Below are 19,386 nucleotides of genomic sequence, written 5' to 3'. Positions count from 1 at the left end.
CGAAGGTGTCTTACTTAAGTATAGAAACTTATTAAATAATACCAAAATGCAAAACATTGAGTGAGAATAGTGCTATTAATGTTCATTCCTCTTCTTTGCTAATACAATCATTCTTTGGTAGAACCGCAAGCAAAGAATAAAGCACATATTTAGAACCATTTGAGCTCTCTATCTTTATGCCAACTTTAGTCCTCTCCTAAATATAAGTTGAATTTCTTGATAAATAATAAACCACATAAAAAGGGCGGAACAGAAGAAGTGTTATACATTTTTCATTGAATGATCCATCTCCATCCGTAGGATTTATTCTTCCTAGTTAAAGTTTACATGTTTCAGGAATTTGTAAAATTGTAATGGCATCCAAAGGGAAAAGACATCTCTGCTAGATTTTCAGAAGAATTTCCCAAATAACACCAAATCTGGGATAGGCTAACTTATTATTGAGTTGCATCTTCAAGCCTCAGCATCCACTAAGAATGGTAATGCTCAAGATATAGCTTGAGTATTGTGCCAAGCATATGTAGTTGCACCAGTGCTGCTGCTGACACTGTCAAGATTTTCTGTGGTGTGTTCGTGACTCGTTATCGTCAAGTGTAAGTGAAGCCTGTTGTAGATAATATATAATCCAGCTTCATGACACTACGTCCACGGGAACAGTTGTGTCATATACTCTTTCTGTAGCTTTTTTTGCCTAACCAAAACAACCATAAGATTAGATATAAAGAGGAGAAAGAATTTGTGCTGTGTTGAGATAGAGAGAGAATTTTGGAACCTCTTTCTCCCAGTTGGTGCGTATGGTTACAGTAAGAAGTGATAACACTTGCACAATCAATGCACATATGATCCCGAGCCAGAGCCCCTGTTCAAAACATTTTAACAGATATAGTTATAAAAGGGCAAGAAAAGAAGAAAAAGGAAAATTCTCTTTTTTTTTCTCTCTTTTTTCTTTTTTTTACCTTTCCACCGATGTGAATGACAAAAGAAAATACAATAGCCAGTGGAATTCCAACTAAATAATACGACCCAAGATTAATATATGCTCCAATCTTCTGCCAGCCACATCCTCTAGCAGTGCCTGAAAATGTAAAACACATATACTAACTGCATTAATCCCTAGCTACCTATAAATATACTGATGGAATTGTATATTGTGTTTATGTTGATTTTGATTATAAGGGTACGAAAATAGTAGGAAGACCTGAAAGAACACACTGGAGACCGTCTAAGAAGTTGGATGTTGCAAGTATTGGCATCATGGTTGCTAGATATTTGACCACTTGTGTTTCATTGCTATAAGCATAGCCCCAGAAGTTGCGTATCAGTATCAAGACTGATCCCACCAATAAACCCACAGTAATGGCCATGACTAAGACAACACACACTGCTAAACGTGCGGTTTCTGGACGCCCTGCTCCTAATTCATTTGAGACGCGAGTGCTGGAAATCATAGAAACCGAGACATCATAAGATTCGAAACATAAGGAAGATTGACTTTACAATTTTAAATGTACCACAGCGTAGCTCACCTGACAGCAGAACTGAGTCCAAATGGGATCATCCAAACCATTGCCGCTGTATTTAGGCTGGCAATACACAAATTTGATAAGTAACAACATTAAAAGTGCAGAATATTTCCCAAACCAGACTGCAGAAACTGTCGAAGAAATCCAAGAGTAAATTATCACAGTTAGGAACCAACCTGATAGAAAGCACTGAGGTTTCCAACTTTGGGTTTGGAAGAAGACCAGATAGAAGAACAATCAGTTCAAAGGACCACATTTCCAAGCTGTTTAAATTCATGGTCAACTGCATTAGGATCTTTTAGACACTAAAATAACTGATCTTAGAAGTAGACAACCTTGTGAAATATTAATTAAGAAATCGAAATTACCAGACCATCACAGCTGAAGGAATAGCGAGTCTAACAAATGGAATAATGTTGTGAAATGCCTCCTTCGAGAAGCCTGTCCAAGTTTTGGAACATAATGAAGAGAACCTGACATAAAGTGCCAATAATAGCACATTGATCCAAAAAGAGATTGAAACTGCCAAGGCAGCTCCCCTGCTTCCAAGTCCAGATGTAAACACAAGAATCCAACAGAGAGGGATGTGCAGCAAAGCTGTAATGGCAGAGCTCAGCATCATTGGGAACACAATGTTTTGAGTTTGTAAGAACCTCACAAGGCACTGAAGAAGTCCATATGCAAAAAGGGAAGGGATCAGGAAACGGGCAAATTGTCCGGCTTGTGCTGCTATGGCAGCATCTTGGCCAAGAGCTGTTAGAATGATTCTTGTGTTTGCGGAAATGATAGCAAGGGGTATGCAAACAATTGAAAGAACAAGCATGGCTCTCTGCATGTGTATGCCCATCATATGATACTGCTTTGCACCATAGCACTGTCCACATAATGTATCCAGTGCACTTGACATTCCCATCTGTTTGAGTTGAAAAAATCAAAATCAGAATGATTACTAGAAACTTAGAAACGGTTCGCCAGGTTGCAACTTGGAAGAGTTATGTTATTATATGAAATCAGACTCATCATCTTCGTTTTGGCAAAATAAATTGAAGCAAGCATTAAGAGGACAAAGTCAGACCAGAAATTGTAGAGACAAATAAATGGAATAACATATCCAAAGGTATTAACTAAAATGTACATAAAAATACCAAGTAAATGTGTCCAATATTTATCCATGAAGATCCAAAAAGAGCATAGCCGTCAAGATCCAAAAGGTGTTTCATGATGGACTGATATTTAGTGTTCAATATTTCCACACAAGAAGCAAAGTTCAAAATATCAACATGTCTTCTCTGCTAATATAATGGTTTGGGGTATTATATACATGTTATGCCAACAAATTTAGTTATGTTTCCCACAAATGAATCAACTTCTGTAATTAATATAAAGTGATTCTTCATTTCAGAGATTCTTAGAGGGCATCCAAAAGCTGTATGTTTAACACAAATGGAACGGGATAATTTTGAGATTTCTTGGAAAATTTGGAAAGATAGGCAAGCAAAGTCCACAGAATGTGACTGAATTTAGAAAATTCTATCTACTATTATCTAAAAATAATCAAGTTATTAATGACGGGACGAAACCAAGAAATAACCCCTCACGTTCGAAATTATAGAAGATCCCATTTAAGATCAAACAATTCCATCGAATTAAGTATGATTGCACGTGTGATAGCATCTACTAACTAAGCAAGTAGATGTGCCATAAAGGCGAAAGTGGTGCAACATAATATAATATAAGGAATCCAACCGAAGTTTGGAACTCCAAAACCAATATGTATATTGTATTACATAAGTCTAAATTAATTCAAATAGTCCTTATTAATGAGAGAGGAGAGCAAACTTACTAGCAAGCTGAAACCGGTGACGGATGAAAAGGAAAGGGCCATGGAAGCACCAGAGAGAGACAATTCACCAAGATGACCTACAAACATAACAGCTATTATCTGTACAGAGTACTGTAACAGACTCACACATATAAGAGGCCCTGCTAGCCATAACTGCTTCTTTACTTCTTCAACAATTTCCTTTCTCTTAAAACCCCTTCCATGGCTTCCCTCGTGTTTTTCAATCTCCTTAACTGCATCATCTTCTTCACAGACTTGAATCAACGGTGAGCTCAGAGATGGTGGTGTGTGGTCTTCTGTCCCCATTTTCTGCTTAGCTTAAAGAAAGAGTGTGTGTGAGGGAGATAGAGGGAGAGACAGACAGATAGCAGTGCGTGTGTTTTATATAGGACCTGAAGTTCTTAATTTTAATTTTAATTTTTCAAATGCCGTACCCAATGGTATAGCTGCTCCACGACGCTTCTGTTTTCAGTCGTGAAAAGGATTCTATATAAAATTGGGTCCGTCAAGGGCCTCAGTGATCGCCATAATAATATTAGTTTATATGATAATTGAGGGGTGGATTTGTAATAGCACACGACGTATTTAGTGAGATGAAGACAAAAACATTTTTTGGCGGCTCATTCATATGACATTTATGCTCAACAAGACGAAAGCAAGCCACTTTGAGCCAACCCTCCTAGATCCTAATACACTTATCATTTTTCATATTTTCATTGGTTTTCTTTTAAATCAACCTTTCTTTTCTTCTTCTTGGGTGGAAGTAGTGGTTGTCAAAATTGATACGTCTTGTGTTCTTGCAGAAAATATTGCCAAATCGGAAAATAGTAAAATAATAATAATAATTGAATGTCTGACTTTGTCACTGCCCATAAGAAAAGAACAAAAAACAGACCAAACTCAACAAGAGCCACACAGATATTGTAGGTAGGGTGGGCAAAAATCCGGGTCAATCCAACCCGCCCATCTGACCCAATTAAATTAGAGTAGTTTGGTCTGATTTTATAAATTTATTTTTGAGAATTCGGGTCATCATCTGACCTTCCCGACAAATTTCGGAGCAGCAAGCGGGTCAGAAAAATTGGAACCGCGAAAATTTGTAGGCAACCTTTCGAGGGTTTCATAATTGTACGTCACGGAAAAGAAAGGCTATTAGTACCTTCTTTTTTTTCTTTTCAGAAAGAATAATAAAGCTTTTGGTCAAACTCAAAGTGATTTTAGTACCCTCAGTCAAAGTATGACAACTAAAATAGTGATATCCTTCCAATAAAAAAATAAAAAATGTTGACCGTAGTTGGTGGTGTCATACTTGGGATGCACGCTCCGATATTGTATGAATTTAGGCTCATGTAACTCCAAAGCTCTTTGGAACATTTTCCACCTTAACTCTTAAATAATTAACTTATTAAATCAACGACTTGTGATGTCCAAGTTCAACCACATCGGATGACTGGACACCACCAACAAAAAGACAATCGTTTAGCATATAAATCAACAGTCCCGCTCATCTAAATATTTAAAAATAAATCAGAAACAATCTCGCTCAATTTTATAAATCAAATTACATCATAAATAAAATCTCAATAAAGTCCTCCGTTGCCATAAAAATATGTTTAAAGCCTGAAATATTCCACCAGAATTCTAAATGGGACTCTTAACTGAAGTCTCCAACTTTCTGGCTCTCAGTTCAGTTCAGCGATGCCCCTGTAATTGGATCCCCAAATGGTTTGGGCCAGGTGTTCCTTTGCAATTTGACTGGGTCTCAAAACTTGACCTTCATTACTCAAATGGTATGGGCTATTATAGCTGGGTTTTAACTTGGGCTATAATAGCTGGTTTTAACTTGGGCTTATTATATAATTGGGCTATTTTAGTGGTTGGCTTCACATTCTAAATTGGACCCGATCTATTTTCTTTCCTCCTCCTTCGTCTTCTTCTAAAGGACATCTCTTTGTACAACTTGGGCTAGTTCTAAAAGACATTAAGTTTTTGGGCTCGAGAACCATACCCTTCATGGCTTGGTTCAAAGGATGTTTAGGCCTCAAGAAACAAACAGAAATAATACTGCCCAAACCACCAAAATTTTACAAGAGTTGGAAAAAATACAAACTTGATTAAAGAGTGTTTATATTCCTATTATTTGAATTATTTTTTTTTAACCAACATCTACAATCTAAATGTATAGATAAAAAGAAGAAGAAGGAAACTCCAAATCAAAACATATGGTAAGATAGGCCAACTGTAACCTTTATATTGTTGCATGGGCATCAACATCAAATCACAATCGAATGTAATTATGGATATATAAATTATGCGCCTATAAAATTACGTAAGGAGAAATTTGTTTCATTGCAACTTGCAAGAGGGGGGATTTTACGTATATGTTTCCATTTTTATGAATGATGTGCCCATAAAATTACATAATTACTGCTATATTATTTTATCACGATATTGAAACTAAATAATATTTTTTTGTAGTACACAAATAATTAAAGTCAATGTTCACAACGACCGCATATGAGAATTGCACCAGATTGCCATTGTTTCAGTCATAATCAAACCCCCACCGTTTTTTTTTTTTTTTTTGGGCTTTTGGGTCAGGATGATGATTTAATTTAAGCATTCTTATAAATATTGTTTTGGTAAAGAAAATGACATGGTAAGGACCAAGGTAAGGGCAACTTGGCAATGGCAATGAGGCAACTTTGGCCCCCCCACCTATTGTCATTATCGGTAATACGGTGCAAATATTATTCTTAATTATAGGCATCAATTTTCCATCTACAGTTTCACAATAAACAGACATCACTCATAATAATAATATAAACAATAAGTACTAATAAGATTAGAAAGATGACTTGAATCGATGCATAACAATTAATTAATATCAATTAAATGATTTTGAGGGGAAGAACAGGTTTGGTTACAACCACGTTTCATTTTTCAGGAAAATAAATAAAAATTACCACAATTCATACAGAATTCATGTTATAAAACAATAATAATAATAAATAAGCAAAGATCCATTTTCTTTTTCTTTTTTAATAGAAGGCAAGGCTCTATTTTAACAATTTATACGTAATTTTTTTTGTTATATTGGAGGAAAGAAACTTCACTGAGGTTCGATCCTGGATACTATGAGGGGAGAAAGGAGAATTCACCACCACTGTGGTTGGAACCCATTGACATACATGATTTTCTTTCATTATAATTTGAGATGAGACAATATTTCCACCTCTTCTTTGGCCTGCTATATGTCCTACTTGCCACACATTGCTAGTGTTTGTTTCACAATTCGAAGCATATCATGAAATTCTTATAATTATAATCGAAGTTAAAAACATTTGAAATAATTGAGCTCGTACAAAATACCCACATTACCCCTGTGGTTGATACATGCTACCAAATATTGACTTGGGCAAACAGGGTCAAACGGTTGTTGTAGGGTGCTGAATTTTGCCAAGGTTGTACATAGCTTAATCAACACGCATGCACAATATGTAATAATATATATCACTAATAATATTATGTTAAACCATAAGCAATGCCTAATCCATGGAATTCGAGGCCCCAGGCCCAGAGTGGTTGCATATAATTGTGGTGATAACACTCCATTAACAACTCCTATTACTTTTCTGGAACTATATATGAAATGCTGATATTATTTTAAGTCACACACGTATTCCTTTGAGAAAACAAGCAATTTAAAAATACAAAGCCCTCCAACTTCGGCTTCATCATGCTGCCCACCAAAATAGAGAGACAAATGTATGGTTAAAATGTCCTTCTCTAATCTCCCATACTAGCTTCTATGCATGCCTCAGCATTTTCCACGGCTCTAGACTTTTTCAATCTGACCGACACATTTTTGCACTATGTTGGCTTGTTTTTTGGTACAATATGTTTGTTGAGTTGTTGATATCACATAATGATATTAGTGGTCTATTGACAATCCTCCTAAACTTGGTTTCACTAAAACTAATAATTTTGTAAACAATGTACATCAAAATAAACTTATTGTAAGTCATTGGGGTCACTCAAATGGTGAGGGAAAGGTTGAATATTGTGTTAGGATTAGAATCAGTCGAAGGTTCAATTTGGTGATACTGGTTCTACAAGGACCGTTCACGGACTAACTAACTTTTATTTTAGTAGTATTTATTTTTTTAATAATGAAAAAGATTTTAAATTTGAATCATCTTCTTTGCAGATTAATATAAAACAAAAAATGTCCGATTCACCGAAGTGATTTTGATCAGATGACTTTTATCTTTGCATTGATCGGATGATTTTTATCTTTGCAGTTGTAGTTGAATTTAGGACTGGTAGTGATACCCAATATCCAGTTTTCTACAATTGTGGTTAGTTCATAGCTTTCAATTGAAGCTGGAATCTACAGCCGGCGGATTATGCATTTTACAAATATAAACAAGAAATTGAACTCTAGCTCATAATCATATACGCAGAAAAGATGTTTGTCTCAAATGCAGTCAACCGAAATGTCCCTTTCATATCTATTTTTTTAGTTTTGGAGAATCTGCTAGACTAGAGAGAAAGAAAGCTAACAAAATCGTGGGGTGCAATAAGTCATTGAAAATGCACCTCAACTTCCCTTCAATTGACATACAAAATGGCAACCAATTAAGACTTGCTTCCCCATCTACTCAAGCAAGCAAGCCTCTTAGCATTCCATTTGCTAAAGAGGTCACTTGCTTAATCTTGGACTCTTTGTAATATTTTGATCATTATCTTCTCCATTCCATCTGCCAAAAGAGAAATGCCTTTGTATGTTTTTTAGTACGTAGAGTGTTTGTATTCTATCGCAAAAATGGTGATGTATGATTCCATACTTGCCAGAAGTTTCAGTCGGCATGAGCAGAAGAAATTGAGATATGGAGCATTTGTTTGCTGCTTGCTCATAGCATTGTGCTTCTGCGCAGTGCTCAAGCCTAATTTGAATCCTCTACCAGCTTGTATGTCCATTTGTGTATTCTCAGAATTTTCTCTATGTCAATTTTTTTTTTTTTTGGTAACCTCCTTCTGTTTCATACAAGAGTTTCAAAGTGACCATGCTTAGCAAATTGATTTCTAACTTTGATATGCACTCAATCATGTCGCAGTGAAATTGCAGCGGTCAATGGGGGTCAAACACCAGATACTGGCACTCTGGGAAACAAACAGCACTCAGCAAGTAATTAAAAACATGCTCGAATATCCGGAGATAAACACAAACACGACGGAGGAGTTTGAAAATATGACTTCTCAAGTAGCGGCAGATTCTGATGATCTGCAGCAAAACGCAAGCACTCTCACTAATCCCATTGCAAGCAGCAGTCAGGCTGAAGAGGCAAAGAGTAAGGACCCCTCTGATTTTCTTCATTTCCTGCGTATTTATTTAATAATGAGAAAATGTTCATTCTGATTTAAGGCCGTTTAAACACTCATCCTGCAGTTGAAGAAGTGGTGACAAAGAATTTAGAGCCACTTTGCAATACCATGGAAGCAAAAACGGAATTTTGCGAGCTCAACATGGATGTTCATGTCGATGCGAAATCTTCTTCAGCGTTTGTTGTTTCATCTCAAATTGGGAATAGGTCCTGGAGTATAAGACCTTATGCTCGAAAAGAAGACAAAACGGCTATGAGCCGTACTCGAGCATGGTCAGTGAAACCAGTCATTGGTGATCTGGAAATCCCTCAATGTAACCGAAATCATAGAGTTCCTGCCATCTTGTTTTCAAATGGTGGATATACAGGAAACCATTTCCATGAGTTCACTGATGTGGTGATCCCTCTCTTTATCACTTCTAGAAAATATGATGGAGAAGTTCAATTTCTTATATCGGATATAAAACCTTTTTGGGTAACAAAGTACCAAGCAGTACTAAAAGGACTGTCCAAGTATGACATTATCGACATCGACAAAGAAGATGTTGTGCATTGCTTCCCAAGCCTAACGGTTGGCCTTAAAAGACATGAAAAGGAGCTGAGCATTGACCCTTCAAAACATTCATATTCTATGAAAGACTTCAGAGAGTTTCTAAGAAACAGTTTCTCATTGAAGAAAGCCAATGCAATCAGAATCAAAGATGGTCATCAACGAAAAAGGCCCCGGCTTCTGATCATACCAAGAAAGAGAACAAGGTCTTTCACAAATACAGGGGAAATTTCTAAAATGGCTAGACGCTTGGGATTCAAGGTGATTGTTGCAGAGGCTGACATTAACTTGTCAAAATTTGCAGAAGTCGTAAACTCTTGTGATGTGTTAATGGGAGTTCATGGAGCTGGGCTTACAAACATTCTTTTCCTTCCTGAGAATGCAGTTTTCATTCAAATACTTCCCATTGGAGGGTTCGAATGGCTGGCTACGAACGACTTTGGCGAGCCTTCACAGGATATGAATCTCAAGTATTTGGAATATAAGATAAGCAATGAGGAGAGCACGTTGATACAGCAATACCCACTGGATCATGCAGTTTTCACTGACCCTTACTCAATTGGAAAACAGGGGTGGGAAGCATTCAAGTCAATATTTTTGGAGAAACAAAATGTAAAGCTTAATGTCAATAGGTTCAGACCTACATTGTTGAAAGCCCTTGAGCTTCTGCATCAGAATTAGGCCATTGTTTGATTTCTAAATGTTATTTCCTTGTTCTGTTTTCATTTTTATATTGTCTCCGTCTTCTGGGGCCAAGTATTCAATAAATTGTATATAACTTGAGGGGGATGCATTCAGAAATGGAGTTTAAATTAATTGGTTGTTATTATTGATCTTTCCAAAACTCCAATGGGTCACAAGTCATATGAAAAGGTATCGCCAGACAGAAAGCCAAACCCAAGGAGATGGAATAAAATACAGACCAGACTAGGGGTACCCACAGCTTAATTTGACTCAATTGCTGAGGCCCAGATAGAAGACAGAAAAGAGAAGGTTGTGGCCGGATACTTTGACATAACAGTACGCAAGGAATGGGCTTCATACATAAGAATACAAATATGACCCGACCCGAATAAATCACAACATAGCTATTATTATCATTAGAACAACATTATCCATCTTGATATGATATTTTGATCAGAGAGACTTCTCTGCGCTATCTCGATCTAGAGACTACGTCGGATCATCTATATCGGAGATTATGAGATTTCGCTGCAAAATTGACGACATGGGAGGCCGAGATGGACCAAAGCTTCGAAGATTGGGGTTTATGGCGAGGCGAGCATACGAACCGTCGTCGTCGCCCTTGGTGTTCGCATCACGAGGATCTGCGAGAAATTTGCATGAAATTTTCGAAAGCGTAGCGTAAATCTCTACTCTCTTATTTGAATTTGTCAATCTCTAGCACATCTCAAATTCTAAACCCTGACCTAGCCCTAACCCTAATTTACCATTTCATTTTACCTTGTTTTAGATCGAAGAAATTTGTGCATGCGAACCGTCGTCGTCGGCCTTAGTGTTCGCATCACGAGGAGGGATCTGCGAGAAGTTTGCATGAAATCTTCGAAAGCATAGCGTAAATCTCCCACTCTCATCTTTAAATTCGTCAATCTCTAGCATGTCTCAAATCTTAATCCCTGACCCAACCCTAACCCTAATTTATCATTTCATTTTACCTTGTCTTAGATGGAAGAAGCTTGTGAGATCGAAGAAGATTGTGATCGGCCTCGATCTCCGAGACCTTGGCTGGGCCGTGTAAAGAGAAGCATCTTCAGGTCAATTCATTGCATAGCTTCCACTTCCAGCAAGATCTTCAGGTGAGTGTTTGAATTTGTGGTTTTTTTAATTGATTGGTTTCTTGTTCGGACTTGAAAGTTTTTGTTTGGACTGTGCTGAATTTCTCAATGATAACGCTTAAGAGTGTTGGGGAACATGACAATTCATAAGGTGCAATGTTTGTTGTTACTATTTATTGACCTTTATTGGTTGCGTATAAATAAATTATGTGTGGCCAAAACTTTGCGATGGCTTTCTTCAATGGCCAAAGTTGGTATGGTCCTTTTAATCTTGTTTTATTAGGAAAAGGCATCTTTCATGCATTATTACTAGTGTGGTTTCTCACTCCGAAGCAAAACGAACATGGAATTGTACTTGTACTTCTGTTTTAATTGTGTAAGTTGTTTGTTGCATGGTATGTCTTAGCTGCAGCAATTCTATGTTTTGTATGTTTACTTTGTTAGAGTAAGCGAGAGAGCTTTAGAATATTAGAAGCAATGTGTGAAGTAACTTTCTGCAACATTATATTCCCGATATCTAGGAATTGAAGTTATAATGTTTTGATGAATACTGAGGCAAATAAGTGGGTTTGCAGTACAGTATAGCAGCCTGAAGATGGTAATGGACGTAGTTTAGTATAGCAGCCTGTAGATGGTAATGGACATAGTTTTGTATGCTAAGTCAAATTGATGCAGCAGGAGTAGAATGGCGCTCAAAATCATAATGCATTTTGTTGATATTAGGGATTAATCACTTCACGGGAGAGAATACGAGGGATGAATGACGATTGACCTACCTAAGTTTTTAATAGTCATCATCGGCTTGCTTGCTGAAACCCCCCTCTGTAGCCGATTGAATGCTTGGATAGCCACTTACTGTCCACTATACTTCCTGTAACTGTGTTAGTTATGACTCAAGGCGGCTACAAGTGTCCTAAAATGCTTATGCCTTAATCTTGTTTATGGGGTGAAATATATAGCTATAATAATATGGGTATAGTAGGAAATGCCATTGAGGGATCTTATTTTTCAGTCTTAGTATTAGGAGTCTTATATTTTACATTGTGTATAGACTTCCTCTGTAAATGTTTCTGATCATATGTAATGTTTTCTGCAGGCCTCATTTTAGCTAGTTGGCTGTGTTTAGTACTTATTGGGTTTCTTGTGTCTAGGCCCAAACAAATTGGTTACACCACCAGTAAAGAGTCATTCTATAGTGAGGGCCTTATGTATGGTCCTTAAGTGAGGTTCTATCTCTTAACCGTCGGATTAGGCTAACTAATTTGATCCAAGGGTTAAGAGATAGGGCCTCACCTAAGGGACATAAATAAGGCCCTCATTATAGAATTCTTGCACCAGTAATTGCAAATTGGGCCTAATATTTCTGATATCAATTTTTGGGTCCAATAATTATCGATTTTGGGGAAGGGTTCAGTAGTTCTGCAATTTTGGCCCAAAAGCTGCTAACTCGTTCCAAGAATTTACACCTCTGTGTATATTTTATCGGTTTTTCATTTGTATTTTTTTGGCCAATACTTGATATTCTTTTCTGCAGCTATGCTTCTGTTCATATGAATTAATTTGGTTGTTAATCTATCTTTTTGGAACAGAGACCTTTTGTAAAGCTTGAAAATGCAAAAAGGCCATTGACTACTGGGATGGTCGCTACTGAGAAGGCTTGGGATCTTGAGATGATAATGATGATAAAGAAAGCAGCTTGGCTGAATGATAACTTTTTTTTTGTTTGGTTTTTGGTGTGTGCGCGCCAGTTTCTTTTTTCTTCTGTTATCAAGTTTCAGGTAATATAATGAATGAGCACTTTGGTTTACCGAGAAAACATGATTTGAAACATGACACTAACACGACTGAATAACAATATATTCACTATATTTATAGGTTTTTGCCTGTAATAGGCTGAAGTTATTCGCTTTGGGTTAACGTTTGACATATTGGGCCAAACTCGAACTAAAGTTCCATTTAATAGGCCCACCTTTTTGTTATTGGGCCGAACCTTAATCAGAACTTTAAATTAACCTTTTTATGTTATTGGGTCAATGTGAGGGCCAATTTCTGGCCCCTCTTTGCACGTTGTTGGGCTGAGATAGCCCATTTGAGCGTTATTGGGCTGACTTTGGGCCTGTCAGGTTTTTATCCAACATTTGGGCCTGTATTCAGCGTAATTGGACCGATGTCTGGGCCCTTTACTACGTTCTTGGGACATCTGGTCCCAATGAAGCGATACTGGGCCGACTTTGGGCCTTTCGTCAGGTTAAGGGGCCGACTTCTGGGCCTGTTCTCTCAGATTATTGGGCCGAATTCGGGACCTTCTTTTTATTTCTACGTCATTGGGCCGATTTATGGGACTGGTTTTTCAGGTTATTGGGCTGAAATCCGGGCTTTTTTAGGTTATTGGGCCAATATGTTGGCATGTTTTCACTTTATTGGGCCGTTATATGCGCTTGTTTCGCATTATTGGGCCGATATATGGGCCTCTTTTCACGTTACTGGGCCGAGATCTGAGCCCATTTGAGCGTCATTGGGCCTATTCTTGGGCCTACGCTTAAGGTATTGGGCCGACATCTGGGCCCCTTTAATCACTATTGGGCCTCTATCTGGGCCTGTTTTCACGTTATTGGGCCCCTCTCTGGGCCTTTTTCACGTTATTGGGCCCAGGGGCCCATTTGGGCGTCATTGGGCCACCTTTTGGGCCTTTACTCACCGTATTGGGGCTTCATCAGGGCCCATTTGAGCGTCATTGGGCCACCTTTTGGGCCTTTACTCACCGTATTGGGGCTTCATCTGGGCCCATTTGAGCGTCATTGGGCTGCCTTCTCAAGGTATTGGGCCGTCATGTTGGCCCATTTGAGCTTGTTTGGGCCGACTTGGCCTTTTTTAGCTTATTGGGCATATTACAGGGCCTATTTTCAGGAGACATGTGGGCCTGTTTTCAGATACTGGGCCAAACCCTGGACTATATTAACGTTAGTTGGCACATTTCTGTTGGGCTAACGTCTAGACCCGTTTTCTTAATATTGGGCCGATTTCTGGGCCTTATATTATTATGCAAATTACACTTTCTGGCACACCCAATGCAACAAGTAGTTGAATAAGTGGGGCAGTTATATCAAATTTGGCCTTAATAACTTGAAATTGTCTTAATCGCACAATTGATTCCGTGCCCATAAATCTGAGATTGCCGCCCAATTACGTTTGTAGCCATGAATTCGCCACCAACAATACTAACAAGTTTGATGATATTGAAACACTTGATCAGTCTATCTTACTGAATCTCAAATTTTGTAATGCGCCTATAATCTAAAAGTCAAAGTAAAGCCATTTGCCCAAGCGGTTGATTTAAGAGCAAGCTGGAACGTTCGCTCCGGGCTTTTTATCTATGTACGCAGTCGATTTTTATGCCTGATTGGGCCAACCATTCAGTTATCCAGGGTTCCACTCCTAACATGTAATCTGGCCATTTTAAAAGAAATTAAAATATCGACTGCAAATTTAAAAAAAACCAAATCCACTTAAAGAGATTAAAAAAAACTTGGAAAAATCCATGCCGGCCGTGTGGTCCAACCCTCTTTCCCATTTGACTCTCATCCTTTGCCTTCATTTTCCCTGCGCCCAAACATACACGTGAAAGGATAATGGATGAGAGATGAAAGAGACACCCAGATACCATGCAACGCGGAAGAAAAATGCCTTCAAGAGCGAAAAAATAAGCAAGGCAATGTGAACAAAGTAACACACAATTCGATAGCTGACCGAACGAAAAATAAAGGCATGTAAAACCAAATGATAGCACTTTCATGCTTCACAATTTAGGAAAAAAAGAAGGTTTCTTTTAAATAAAAAAAGAAAATTTAGTTGGAGCAAGAAAAAAAAGGAAGAATGAATGCATTAAAGAGGCAGGAAAGAAACCTCACACACACTCATGTACTAGACGCATCAAACAGAGGCCAAGCATGTAGATTAGGATGAAAGTCACGTTATGAATAAAGTAGGGTGTGTGTGTGGGAAAGAAAACATCAAGGTTTTTTAAAAGCATTAAACCAAGAATCACCTCTGGCTTCACTGTGGTAACTAAATGGTTAATCACCTCTAGATTCACTAGCTCCTGGTCACCTGAAAAAGTAATCATTGCCAAATCAATTTTGTGCATAGGAATGTAAAAATGACACCCACTCATGACTTGTATTAATATAAAAGAATTACAGAAAGGAATACAAAATTTACTCGCACAGTCCTCAAACCATATTGTTATACACATATATATAGAGACACACACACTCATGTACTAGACACATCAAACACAGACCAAGCATGTAGATTACGATGAAAGTCACCGTACGAAGTGATAAAGTAGGGTGTGGGAAAGAGAATGGGTACGCAAAAAGTGGATGCATAACCGTAGGTAAGATAACCTGCTTGGATGCATAACTGGACATCAAAAATGTGAGGCTTTATGCATTATAAGCATAATTGCCCACAAGGCCTCCAAACCACAACATGAGAGGCGTGCAGCATAATAGATTCTACAGAGATTTAAAAATTAAGCCAGAAACTCTCAAGCCCTAAACTGAATAGAACAAAAACTGTCCAAATTATAAAATGAAAACCTAAAGGTCATAATACCCTAGAGCTGTTAGCTCATGCATGTTCCATCAAAAAATTGAAAACTGAATGCTCGTTTTCAATCAACTTAACAATGGTTAAAAACTCAGGCTAAAGTAAAAACGAAGTCAGATATATGAACAAAATTTCATGTATCCTATTTCGTATCAGCAGATTAAATTAATCAAAATATTCCAATAAAAAATAGTCAAACACTGCCTACACGGGAAATTGAACCTTCTCTTTCTCTCCAAACAGGCAATGACATGAAATTCTTGCTACTAAATGAACCGAGATCCTTTCTTTATTCCAGAACGAACAAAATAAGCATCGTGTAAACCTAGCACTCAAATAGGGTTTAAATCATCGATTTATACTCTTACCGTAATCTGACACAGATCCTAATCCGCGCGAAATAGCTACGTTGTGGACTGTTGTGATCTTCATCGTCGACGCAGAGACGAACGATCTCATCATTCTCTCTGCACCATCCGAAACCCTAAATCATTGCCTTGTTCGGATCCAGCTCCGGACAAGGCAATGGCAACGATTTATGGTTCGTATTTTGCCATAGGGCTCCATTCTCGAATCTCGTCCAGAGACGCGAGCGACCAGATCTAGGTTTCTCTTTCATCTGGACTCTCTCTCGCTCTCTCGCTCTCTCGCTCAGAAGTTAGCTCTGAATCAGATGGTAGAAATTAGAGGAGTCGGCCACAGCCGGTTTTCGTGTTATAATTTGGGCCTCTTTGTTACTTGTCTTCGTTTTGGGCTTTCTTATATGAATTTCACTGACCCAACAAAATAAGAGAAATTTTTTTGGAGACAAAATAAGAGTAAATATTAAATAAATAAATAAATATACTTTTTTTTTTTTTTTGGTTGTTGTCAAACTTCCTTTTATTTTCCAAGATATATGCATTTTGTTCCCTTTTCTATTATTAAATCCATCTATAATTTGTAAGTGTATTTTTAATTTTTTCGCATTACGTGAGCTAAATCATTTTGCAAGTTTATTTTTTATTGTTTAAACTTCAAATATTAGTTTTTACTATTTTATCCCTTGTTATTAATAATGTTGTCTTACAAGGAAATATGAATACAGCCAAAGACATGAAAATCACTGCTGAGTGTAGAAATATTAGTTCATCCTGCATTTTTCTTGCCATGTACAAAATGAGAAATATATTCCGCCCAAAAACAAAAGAGAGAAATATACAAGTAGAACAGATGCAAACAACATCAATTGACCTGCCAGTCAGCAGCACTCAACTGACTCTGAAGAGTCAAGACACCTTAAGAAACTTGATCACTCTTTTTGTTCACTTGAAATTTTAACTCTCCCGAGTCGAGTTTTTCGTACCAGGGGGAATGCTGGAGATCCTAAGAAGATTTATGATTTAATTATTGCTATTTTTACTGAAATGGAGATGTGTGGATACTTTCCTTTTCTTGTGTGGCTTGATTTGGTTTGTGTCATACTAGGTAATTTAGTTATGCTGTTATCTGAATTTATTTAGCTCCCTTTTTAGTTTGGATTAGCCTCTATGATTTTATGAATATGCCTGTATATTCAGGTTATCAACAAACTGCTTATATTTGAATTGACTACAACTAATACAGATCAAAACATTCAGGTTAGCCTCCATATATATATATACCTCCTTGCCCTACATCAGATTATCTTGTTGATCAAACATTAAGGCTTCCCTATGTCATCTTGAATAGAATTATATTAGTTGAGCAAAAATGAAGCACGATTCTGTACTTGCCAGAAGCTTTGCTCACCATCAGCAGAAGAGGTTACGATACGGAGCATTTGCTTGCTGCTTGCTCCTACCATTATACTTTTGCACGGTGCTCAGGCCTAGTTTGAATCTATTAGTTTGTATGGAAAATGTTCTTCTTCTTCTTCTTCAGCCTTTAGCCTATTTTAACCTACGCTTTTTACCTTCTTCTGTACAAAAGTTACAAATGACCAGATTAACACGATATGTTTGAGGAGCTATAGTGATGTCTAAACTTTCATTTACTCGCAGGGAATTTGCAGCTGTCTGTGGGTGTTGGTTTGGAGATGCTGCAAGTCGAGCAAACAAACAGCTCTCAGCTAATCAAAGGCAAGCATCCCGATCAGAAGATACGCACTCCCACTGGTCTCATTGCAGAAAATGGTCCACAAGCAGAGACAAAGAGTAGGGACCCTTATGCTCTACCACTTTTCCAAGTGGCTGGTATCATTATTTCCTACTTACTTTCCGTGGGGTCAAGGTTTATATAGCTCTAAACTTCTTGAAAAGTACATAATTCGGAAGTTGTGATTAAACCATTTAAATTCATTCTGCAGTTTCAAAAGTCGTGACAAAGAATTTGGAGCCAATTTGCAATGTTTTGGAACCAAGAACCAATTTTTGCGAGATCAACAGGGATGTTCGGGTTGATGGAAAATCGTCGACAGTTTCTATTGTTTCATCTCAAATGGATGTGTTGGCAGGGAATAGCCCCTGGACTATAAGACCTTATGCTCGAAAAGAAGACAAAAGGCCAATGAATCACACTCGAGCATGGTCAGTAAAACCAGTCATTGGTGACCAGGAAATCCCTCGATGCTCCCGAAATCATAGTGTTCCAGCCATCTTGTTTTCAAATGGAGGATATACAGGAAACCATTTCCATGAATTTACTGATATAGTAGTTCCACTCTATATTACTTCTCGAAAATATGACGGAGAAGTTCAGTTTCTTATTTCGGATTTACGAACTTGGTGGGTTGCAAAGTTCCAAGCAATACTAAAAGGACTTTCTAATTATGAGTTTCTTGACATTGACAAAGAAGCAGTCCACTGCTTTCCAAGCATAACTGTTGGCCTCAAAAGACATCCAAAGGATCTGACCATTGATCCTTCAAAACATTCATATTCTATGAAAGACTTCAGAGAGTTCTTAAGAAACACTTATTCATTGAAGAGGACTAATGCAATCAGAATCAGAGATGGTCAACGTAAAAAGCCCCGGCTTCTGATCATCTCAAGATGGAGGACAAGGTGTTTCACGAATTTAAGACAAATTACTAAGATGGCTAGAACCTTGGGGTACAAGGTAACTGTTGAAGAAGCAGACAGGAATATGTCAAGAATTGCACAAGTTGTGAATTCTTGTGATGTGTTAATGGGAGTTCATGGAGCTGGCCTCACAAACATTCTTTTCCTTCCTGAAAATTCAATTTTTATCCAAATACTACCTATTGGAGGGTTCGAATGGATTGCAACAAACTACTTCGGAGTGCCTTCAAGGGGTATGAATCTAAACTACTTGGAATATAAAGTAAGCAAAGAGGAGAGCACACTGAAAAATGACCCTCACACAACTCCAATACGAGGATGGGAAGGATTCAAGTCAACTTTTCTGAATGCGCAAAATATAAAGCTTAACGTCAATAGGTTTAGACCCACTCTGTTAAAAGCTCTTGAACTTCTGCATTATTAAGCCATTGGTTAGTTTCAAGAGGAAGATGGGGCCTCTGCATAGTTTTTCCGTGTACTTTTCTCCGGGTTCTTTATATTATTATAGCCTAGTATTGTTTACCAAAAGGGAGTTCATACGCGTTCCCATGTTCTGATGATCAACCACACACCACCTATCATGATTCACAAACAGACATGAATTTAAAATAGAAAAAATAAAAGGAAAGAAACTG

General features: G+C 37.7%; 3 protein-coding genes and 1 long non-coding RNA gene across 5 annotated transcripts; 2 read left to right on the top strand and 2 right to left on the bottom strand.

The window, feature by feature from the left end:
* On the bottom strand, nucleotides 149-3,802 carry LOC18777935 (protein DETOXIFICATION 16). Its single transcript, XM_020563781.1, has 8 exons — nucleotides 3,367-3,802; nucleotides 1,892-2,436; nucleotides 1,700-1,786; nucleotides 1,527-1,583; nucleotides 1,199-1,437; nucleotides 957-1,075; nucleotides 773-859; nucleotides 149-691 (listed from the first exon to the last, which is right to left on the bottom strand). The coding sequence occupies exons 1-8, from the start codon at nucleotides 3,670-3,672 to the stop codon at nucleotides 632-634; spliced, it is 1,500 nt and encodes a 499-aa protein (XP_020419370.1). The 5' UTR covers nucleotides 3,673-3,802; the 3' UTR covers nucleotides 149-631.
* LOC18777258 lies at nucleotides 7,885-12,997 on the top strand. 2 transcript variants are annotated; one of them, XM_020564636.1, is made up of 6 exons: nucleotides 7,885-8,339; nucleotides 8,487-8,720; nucleotides 8,819-10,663; nucleotides 10,778-10,879; nucleotides 10,990-11,120; nucleotides 12,689-12,997. In XM_020564636.1, the coding sequence occupies exons 1-3, from the start codon at nucleotides 8,195-8,197 to the stop codon at nucleotides 9,982-9,984; spliced, it is 1,545 nt and encodes a 514-aa protein (XP_020420225.1). In that variant the 5' UTR covers nucleotides 7,885-8,194; the 3' UTR covers nucleotides 9,985-10,663; nucleotides 10,778-10,879; nucleotides 10,990-11,120; nucleotides 12,689-12,997. The 2 variants fall into 2 exon arrangements, with proteins under 2 accessions (XP_020420225.1, XP_007209830.2); XM_007209768.2 differs by having other exon boundaries at nucleotides 8,819-10,668.
* Nucleotides 14,229-16,404, bottom strand: LOC109949087. Its single transcript, XR_002271562.1, has 3 exons — nucleotides 16,079-16,404; nucleotides 15,145-15,206; nucleotides 14,229-14,699 (listed from the first exon to the last, which is right to left on the bottom strand). It is a non-coding gene; the product is annotated as an uncharacterized LOC109949087 (long non-coding RNA).
* LOC18775947 lies at nucleotides 17,442-19,175 on the top strand. The gene is made up of 3 exons (XM_007210377.1): nucleotides 17,442-17,580; nucleotides 17,732-17,923; nucleotides 18,037-19,175. Exons 1-3 carry the CDS (start codon nucleotides 17,442-17,444, stop codon nucleotides 19,173-19,175), a joined length of 1,470 nt encoding a protein of 489 aa, XP_007210439.1.

Source organism: Prunus persica, chromosome G5 (genome assembly GCF_000346465.2).
Source record: "Prunus persica cultivar Lovell chromosome G5, Prunus_persica_NCBIv2, whole genome shotgun sequence".
NCBI classification, from domain to species: Eukaryota; Viridiplantae; Streptophyta; class Magnoliopsida; order Rosales; family Rosaceae; genus Prunus; species Prunus persica.
This window is presented reverse-complemented; position numbering and strand designations above follow the sequence as displayed.